The sequence below is a fragment of the Salvelinus namaycush genome, unplaced genomic scaffold, assembly GCF_016432855.1.
Source record: "Salvelinus namaycush isolate Seneca unplaced genomic scaffold, SaNama_1.0 Scaffold233, whole genome shotgun sequence".
Lineage (NCBI taxonomy): Eukaryota > Metazoa > Chordata > Actinopteri > Salmoniformes > Salmonidae > Salvelinus > Salvelinus namaycush.
In genome coordinates this window covers 70,001-79,004 of record NW_024059153.1, presented here as the reverse complement: position 1 = coordinate 79,004, position 9,004 = coordinate 70,001, and the positions used below count along the sequence as shown (strand labels likewise).

Sequence of the window (9,004 nt, the reverse complement as noted above, 5' to 3'; positions counted from 1 at the left end):
CTGTGGTGCCTGGGCTTAGATAATACAAGGATCTCCTGCACTGTCTGTGGTGTCTGGGCTTACATAATACAAGGATCTCCTGCACTGTCTGTGGTGCCTGGGCTTAGATAATACAAGGATCTCCTGCAGTCTGTGGTGTCTGGGCTTAGATAATACAAGGATCTCCTGCACTGTCTGTGGTGCCTGGGCTTACATAATACAAGGATCTCCAACACTGTCTGTGGTGTCTGGGCTTACATAATACAAGGATCTCCAACACTGTCTGTGGTGTCTGGGCTTAGATAATACAAGGATCTCCTGCACTGTCTGTGGTGTCTGGGCTTACATAATACAAGGATCTCCTGCACTGTCTGTGGTGTCTGGGCTTAGATCTCCAGCACTGTCTGTGGTGTCTGGGCTTAGATCTCCAGCACTGTCTGTGGTGTCTGGGCTTAGATCTCTATCACTGTCTGTGGTGTCTGGGCTTACATAATACAAGGATCTCCAGCACTGTGAATGGTCTTATTACATTTATGTAGCTAATAATTTAGCAGATAATGATTTATTGTGGTGAGGCAGTAGAGATCAAACCAAACATTATTTGAAGTGACACATTTATTAAACAAAAAAGTTCAAAAAAAGGGGTCAGACCTTTTCACCAAACATACATTAGATTCAACATTCCCACTATAAAACAAGAGGCAACAAGACTATCCAGCTGTAAATGAGTCTTCGTTGTATGAAATAAAGGATATTGTCCACTCTGACATGTATCTGTCTCTTATAGAGATCTATTTTCCCCTAGGACATATCAACCTGAGGTTATGGACAGTTTCCTGAAACAGTACATCAGTATGAATGGTCAAGTGAGATGGCGCCAGCTACAGCGGTGTGTCTCTTGATAACGTCAATACCACAATTGTCCAGGCCGGGCCAATCCGTTCTGTGCTTGTCAAGACGTTTTCTTTTCACACGAATTGTCGGCAGCTTGAGCGCTCAAACCGTGCTGTCGGGCCTCCCGACGAGATCTGCAGCCAGGGTGCTTGTAACCGCGCTGAAGGGTGGGGAAATCTAGATTCCATGGTTGAGCAGGTCGTGATGGGGGTTAGATCCCATGGTTGAGCAGGTCGTGATGGGGGTTAGATCCCATGGTTGAGCAGGTCGTGATGGGGGTTAGATTCCATGGTTGAGCAGGTCGTGATGGGGTCTAGATCCCATGGTTGAGCAGGTCGTGATGGGGGTTAGATCCCATGGTTGAGCAGGTCGTGATGGGGGTTAGATCCCATGGTTGAGCAGGTCGTGATGGGGGTTAGATCCCATGGTTGAGCAGGTCGTGATGGGGTTAGATCCCATGGTTGAGCAGTTCGTGATGGGGTTAGATCCCATGGTTGAGCAGGTCGTGATGGGGTATAGATACCATGGTTGAGCAGGTCGTGATGGGGTATAGATACCATGGTTGAGCAGGTCGTGATGGGGTTTAGATCCCATGGTTATGATGGGGTTAGATCCCATGGTAGAGCAGGTCGTACTTGGGGATGTTCTGAGGGTCGATGGGACTCTGGACGATCATCTTCCCTCTCATAGCTCCTCTGTAGATCACCTCGATCAGATCCAGGAAGTCCCGCTTGGTCTTAAAACTGCCCACAAACTTGGTGTGATCTGGAGACCTGTATAGGGACAACAGTGTTTTAGATATAGGCCTACAAAAAGGGAAATGGTTTGTAGCTAATACGAGTAGTACCCACACCTATGACATTAAACCAACCAGTGGTATTCTAGCTAGTTGTAGGCCATCTTCCTTCTCAACACTAAGATGTCACCACTCACCCATAATCAACCTTCATGTGTTGTCCGTTGAAGAAGAAGACGGTAGATGGGATGTAGCTGATGTCGAAGTATCTCGTGTAGACGGGAGCTGAGTCCACATCCACGATGTAGATAGACGCCATGTTACTCAGGTTGTGGGAGGTTTTGGACAGCTGGCAAAAGAATGACAACACTGTCATTCCCGATTCAGACAGACTGAAACGTTACAACAACAAAAAAATACATTGACAGTGTTGGTGTAAATATTGGTAACGACTGACATGCACGTTTTGCATCAATGTTTACTGGCCACAATATTGCAGTAGTTAGCTGGTAGAGCTAGCTAGTTACCCAGCTAGCATGCTACACATGCTAGCTAGTTACCCAGCTACACATGCTAACGTTAGCTACTTACAATCTCGTCAAGCTGCAGGCAGACCGAATCTTCATCTCTGCCAAACCGAAGAACTAAAACCTTTTCAGCGACAGTTTTTATTACCTCGTCTATGTCATTTTTGCATGACAACTTGGCCAAAAACAAACTCATTTTGTTAGCTGCTGGCTAGCATTGTGCTCAGTTTGACAAACGAAAAATGGCACGTACCGGTATTGCTGTGTAACACCATAAAACGTCCGCCAGAAACTGTGACCAACCAGCCGCTTCTGTCCGCTGCTTCTTTTCTGTCGTTTGAGCCAGTATGTTGATATTTGTTTGACGTTTAATACTGCGTTTTACTAGTATATCCGTATGTAGTATGGCTAGTAGATTTTAGCTTGCTGTTTGGGGTTTTAGGCTGGGTTTCTGTGAACAGCACTTTGAGATATCAGCTGATGTAAGAAGGGCTATATAAATTAATTTGATTAGTAAGCAGTAGGCTAGAAAGATTTCAGACACAACCACAGTTTTTCGTACCAAAGCAAGCATGCTTTGGATCACTTTTGTTAAAATAAACACACAAAAAAAAACACTCAATCCATCAACAAAAACAACTACATTTAATTTATATATTAAAGTGAGCATGTTTTTATATACACTTAACCATTGGGGTGTCTGAAGAAAGGGAGAGAGAGGAGTGAGACAAAAGAAAGAACCAGAAATCACCATGTACATATCTATTCTATCTATCTCATCTACACACAGTTGAAGTCAGGAAGTTTACATACGCCTTAGCCAAATACATTTAAACTCAGTTTTTCACAATTCCTGACATTTAATCCTAGTAAAAATTCACTTTCCTAAGTCAGTTAGGATCACCACTTTATTTTAAGAATGTGAAATGTCAGAATAATAGTAGAGAGAATTATTTATTTCAGCTTTTATTTCTTTCATCACATTCCCAGTGGGTCAGAAGTTTACATACACTCAATTAGTATTTGGTAGCGTTGCCTTTAAATTGTCTAACTTGGGTCAAACATTTCAGGTAGCCTTCCACAAGTTTCCCACAAGAAGTTGGGTGAATTTTGGCCCATTACTCCAGACAGAGCTGGTGTAACTGAGTCAGGTTTGTAGACCTCCTTGCTCGCACAGGCTTTTTCAGTTCTACCCACAAATTTGCGACCAAACTTTAACTTCCTGACTGATGCCTTGAGATTTTGCTTCAATATATCCACATAATTTTCCTTCCTCATAATGCCATCTATTTTGTGAAGTGCACCATTCCCTCCTGCAGCAAAGCACCCCCACAACATGATGCTGCCACCCTCGTGCTTCACGGTTGGGATGGTGTTCTTGGTCTTACAAGCATCCCCCTTTTTCCTCCAAACATAACGATGGTCATTATGGCGAAAACAGTTCTATTTTTGTTTCATCAGACCAGAGGACATTTCTCCAAAAAGTATGATCTTTGTCCCCATGTGCAGTTGCAAACGGTAGTCTGTTTTTTTTATGGCGGTTTTGGAGTAGTGGCTTCTTCCTTACTGTGCGGCCTTTCAGGTTATGTCGATATAGGACTCGTTTTACTGTGGATATAGATACTTTTGTACCTGTTTCCTCCAGCATCTTCACAAGGTCCTTTGCTGTTGTTCTGGGATTGATTTTCACTTTTTTCACACCAAAGTACGTTCATCTCTAGGAGACAGAACGTGTCTCCTTCCTGAGCGGTATGACAGCTGCGTGGTCCCATGGTGTTTATACTTGCGTACTATTGTTTGTACAGATGAACGTGGTACCTTCAGGCGTTAGGAAATTGCTCCCAAGGATGATCCAGACTTGTGGAGGGCTACCATTTTTTTTACGAGGTCTTGGTTGATTTCTTTTGATTTTCCCATGATGTCAAGCAAAGAGGCACTGAGTTTGAAGGTAGGCCTTGAAATACATCCACAGGTACACCTCCAATTGATTCAAATTATGTCAATTAGCCTATCAGAAGCTTCTAAAGCCATGACATAATTTTCTGGAATTTTCCAAGCTGTTTAAAGTCAACTTAGTGTATGTAAACTTCTGACCCACTGGAATTGTGATACAGTGAATTATAAGTGAAATAATCTGTCTGTTAACAATTGTTGGAAAAATTACGTGTCATGCACAAAGTAGATGTCCTAACCGACTTGCCAAAACTATAGTTTGTTAACAAGAAATTTGCGGAGTGTCTTAATGACTCCAACCTAAGTGTATGTAAACTTCCGACTGTATATACCAGAACCATGTATCCCAGGTCAATCCACTGTATCAGAGCCTTCCAGAGCTCAGCTGTTTCACTACATGTCTATGGAACCCCTGGCAACAGAACAAGTGATGCTGGATCAGTCAGTGTCCCCGGCAACAGAACAAGTAATGCTGGATCAGTCAGTGTCCCTGGCAACAGAACAAGTAATGCTGGATCAGTCAGTGTCCCTGGCAACAGAACAAGTAATGCTGGATCAGTCAGTGTCCCTGGCAACAGAACAAGTAATGCTGGATCAGTCAGTGTCCCTGGCAACAGAACAAGTAATGCTGGATCAGTCAGTGTCCCTGGCAACAGAACAAGTAATGCTGGATCAGTCAGTGTCCCTGGCAACAGAACAAGTAATGCTGGATCAGTCAGTGTCCCTGGCAACATGTTTTGGTAACTCCTCTTCTTCACAGTAAAAGACCCTGGTGTTTATTTCAATACAAACCATGGTGGGGTGATGACATGTGTCCAATAACAAAGATGAAACCTTTAAAAACAGTCTAACAAAGAGTGCAGGAAACTAAATAAACAGAAATGACTGCATTGTGCAAGTCCACCCACCATCTCTCCCTCCCTCCCTCCCTCCCTCCCTCCCTCCCTCCCTCCCTCCCTCCCTCCCTCCCTCCCTCCCTCCCTCCCTCCCTCCCTCCCTCTCTCTCCCCCTACCTCCATCCCTCCCCCACTCCTTTCTTCCCTCCCTCCCTCTCTCTCCCTCTACCTCCCTCCCCCACTCCTTTCTCCCTCCCTCCCTCCCTCTCCCCCTCCTCCTAATCATTAGGTAGAGGATCATATACACAAATTTGGGCCTCAGGACAGAGATGTGTGGTGATTGGTCGACCTGGCTGTGAGGTCACTTCCTGTAGGGTGAGTGGTTGGGGGTCGTCAGAGTGTCTTGGGGGGCGAGACAGGGGGGCAGGAGTGGGACTTAATGCTATTGTGTTTACTGTCTGCCTCGTCGAAGTCTAACAGCCGACCGTTGACGTTGACGTCCATACAGCCGTGGTAGTAGGCTGTCACTGGGGTAGAGGAGACTGGAATATTATCTATAGACGGACGGAGGGGGAGAGAGATTAAATACCAACCAAAAAACACTTTTGTGCTTTTCATACTTCATCAATGAAATCTGAATCAATTCTGAACTATGGACTACGTTAGTCAGTTTCACCAACCGGGCAGTCCTATACATGTCCTGACAGAGTGTGTCATCATTGTGTTTAGTTAGTTAGTAACTAGCTAGTTACCTGGCAGTCCTCCTATACATGTCCTGACAGAGTGTGTCATCATTGTGTTTAGTTAGTTAGTAACTAGCTAGTTACCTGACAGTCCTCCTATACATGTCCTGACAGAGTGTGTCATCATTGTGTTTAGTTAGTTAGTTAGTAACTAGTTACCTGGCAGTCCTCCTATACATGTCCTGACAGAGTGTGTCATCATTGTGTTTAGTTAGTTAGTTAGTAACTAGTTACCTGGCAGTCCTCCTATACATGTCCTGACAGAGTGTGTCATCATTGTGTTTAGTTAGTTAGTTAGTAACTAGTTACCTGGCAGTCCTCCTATACATGTCCTGACAGAGTGTGTCATCATTGTGTTTAGTTAGTTAGTTAGTAACTAGCTAGTTACCTGGCAGTCCTCCTATACATGTCCTGACAGAGTGTGTCATCATTGTGTTTAGTTAGTTAGTTAGTAACTAACTAGTTACCTGGCAGTCCTCCTATACATGTCCTGACAGAGTGTGTCATCATTGTGTTTAGTTAGTTAGTTAGTAACTAGCTAGTTACCTGACAGTCCTCCTATACATGTCCTGACAGAGTGTGTCATCATTGTGTTTAGTTAGTTAGTTAGTAACTAGCTAGTTACCTGGCAGTCCTCCTATACATGTCCTGACAGAGTGTGTCATCATTGTGTTTAGTTAGTTAGTTAGTAACTAGCTAGTTACCTGGCAGTCCTCCTATACATGTCCTGACAGAGTGTGTCATCATTGTGTTTAGTTAGTTAGTTAGTAACTAGCTAGTTACCTGGCAGTCCTCCTATACATGTCCTGACAGAGTGTGTCATCATTGTGTTTAGTTAGTTAGTTAGTAACTAGCTAGTTACCTGGCAGTCCTCCTATACATGTCCTGACAGAGTGTGTCATCATTGTGTTTAATTAGTTAGTTAGTAACTAGTTACCTGGCAGTCCTCCTATACATGTCCTGACAGAGTGTGTCATCATTGTGTTTAGTTAGTTAGTTAGTAACTAGCTAGTTACCTGGCAGTCCTCCTATACATGTCCTGACAGAGTGTGTCATCATTGTGGTTAGTTAGTTAGTAATTAGCTAGTTACCGGGCAGTCCACCTATACATGTCCTGACAGAGTGTGTCATCATTGTGTTTAGTTAGTTAGTAACTAGCTAGTTACCTGGCAGTCCTCCTATACATGTCCTGACAGAGTGTGTCATCATTGTGTTTAGTTAGTTAGTTAGTAACTAGCTAGTTACCTGGCAGTCCTCCTATACATGTCCTGACAGAGTGTGTCATCATTGTGTTTAGTTAGTTAGTAACTAGCTAGTTACCTGGCAGTCCCCCTATACATGTCCTGACAGAGTGTGTCATCATTGTGTTTAGTTAGTTAGTTAGTAACTAGCTAGTACCTGGCAGTCCTCCTATACATGTCCTGACAGAGTGTGTCATCATTGTGTTTAGTTAGTTAGTTAGTAACTAGCTAGTTACCTGGCAGTCCTCCTATACATGTCCTGACAGAGTGTGTCATCATTGTGTTTAGTTAGTTAGTTAGTAACTAGCTAGTTACCTGGCAGTCCTCCTATACATGTCCTGACAGAGTGTGTCATCATTGTGGTTAGTTAGTTAGTAACTAGCTAGTTACCGGGCAGTCCACCTATACATGTCCTGACAGAGTGTGTCATCATTGTGTTTAGTTAGTTAGTAACTAGCTAGTTACCTGGCAGTCCTCCTATACATGTCCTTACAGAGTGTGTCATCATTGTGTTTAGTTAGTTAGTTAGTAACTAGCTAGTTACCTGGCAGTCCTCCTATACATGTCCTGACAGAGTGTGTCATCATTGTGTTTAGTTAGTTAGTTAGTAACTAGTTACCTGGCAGTCCTCCTATACATGTCCTGACAGAGTGTGTCATCATTGTGTTTAGTTAGTTAGTTAGTAACTAGCTAGTTACCTGGCAGTCCTCCTATACATGTCCTGACAGAGTGTGTCATCATTGTGTTTAGTTAGTTAGTTAGTAACTAACTAGTTACCTGGCAGTCCTCCTATACATGTCCTGACAGAGTGTGTCATCATTGTGTTTAGTTAGTTAGTAACTAGCTAGTTACCTGACAGTCCTCCTATACATGTCCTGACAGAGTGTGTCATCATTGTGTTTAGTTAGTTAGTTAGTAACTAGCTAGTTACCTGGCAGTCCTCCTATACATGTCCTGACAGAGTGTGTCATCATTGTGTTTAGTTAGTTAGTTAGTAACTAGCTAGTTACCTGGCAGTCCTCCTATACATGTCCTGACAGAGTGTGTCATCATTGTGTTTAGTTAGTTAGTTAGTAACTAGCTAGTTACCTGGCAGTCCTCCTATACATGTCCTGACAGAGTGTGTCATCATTGTGTTTAGTTAGTTAGTTAGTAACTAGCTAGTTACCTGGCAGTCCTCCTATACATGTCCTGACAGAGTGTGTCATCATTGTGTTTAATTAGTTAGTTAGTAACTAGTTACCTGGCAGTCCTCCTATACATGTCCTGACAGAGTGTGTCATCATTGTGTTTAGTTAGTTAGTTAGTAACTAGCTAGTTACCTGGCAGTCCCCCTATACATGTCCTGACAGAGTGTGTCATCATTGTGTTTAGTTAGTTAGTTAGTAACTAGCTAGTTACCTGGCAGTCCTCCTATACATGTCCTGACAGAGTGTGTCATCATTGTGGTTAGTTAGTTAGTAACTAGCTAGTTACCGGGCAGTCCACCTATACATGTCCTGACAGAGTGTGTCATCATTGTGTTTAGTTAGTTAGTAACTAGCTAGTTACCTGGCAGTCCTCCTATACATGTCCTGACAGAGTGTGTCATCATTGTGTTTAGTTAGTTAGTAACTAGCTAGTTACCTGGCAGTCCTCCTATACATGTCCTGACAGAGTGTGTCATCATTGTGTTTAGTTAGTTAGTAACTAGCTAGTTACCTGGCAGTCCCCCTATACATGTCCTGACAGAGTGTGTCATCATTGTGTTTAGTTAGTTAGTTAGTAACTAGCTAGTTACCTGGCAGTCCTCCTATACATGTCCTGACAGAGTGTGTCATCATTGTGTTTAGTTAGCTAGTTAGTAACTAGCTAGTTACCTGGCAGTCCTCCTATACATGTCCTGACAGAGTGTGTCATCATTGTGTTTAGTTAGTTAGTAACTAGCTAGTTACCTGGCAGTCCTCCTATACATGTCCTGACAGAGTGTGTCATCATTGTGGTTAGTTAGTTAGTAACTAGCTAGTTACCGGGCAGTCCACCTATACATGTCCTGACAGAGTGTGTCATCATTGTGTTTAGTTAGTTAGTAACTAGCTAGTTACCTGGCAGTCCT

At 43.2% G+C, this 9,004-nt stretch overlaps 2 protein-coding genes across 4 annotated transcripts in view; both read right to left on the bottom strand.

Annotated features, from left to right (window-relative positions):
* Positions 1-576: 576 nt before the first annotated feature.
* Positions 577-3,020, bottom strand: txnl4b (thioredoxin-like 4B). Of its 3 annotated transcripts, none has more exons than XM_038984351.1 (3): positions 2,201-3,020; positions 1,807-2,001; positions 577-1,646 (listed from the first exon to the last, which is right to left on the bottom strand). In XM_038984351.1, the coding sequence occupies exons 1-3, from the start codon at positions 2,233-2,235 to the stop codon at positions 1,481-1,483; spliced, it is 396 nt and encodes a 131-aa protein (XP_038840279.1). In that variant the 5' UTR covers positions 2,236-3,020; the 3' UTR covers positions 577-1,480. The 3 variants fall into 3 exon arrangements, with proteins under 3 accessions (XP_038840279.1, XP_038840278.1, XP_038840280.1); XM_038984350.1 differs by having other exon boundaries at positions 1,807-1,958; XM_038984352.1 differs by having other exon boundaries at positions 1,807-1,958; positions 2,390-3,020.
* A 2,153-nt stretch (positions 3,021-5,173) lies between these two features.
* The window catches only part of pros1 (protein S), a 61,243-nt gene continuing 57,412 nt past the window's right edge, over positions 5,174-9,004 (bottom strand). The window contains exon 16 of the mRNA XM_038984345.1: positions 5,174-5,479. Coding sequence (XP_038840273.1) covers positions 5,319-5,479 — 161 coding nt within the window. The 3' untranslated portion in view covers positions 5,174-5,318. The remainder of the gene's footprint in view (positions 5,480-9,004) is intronic.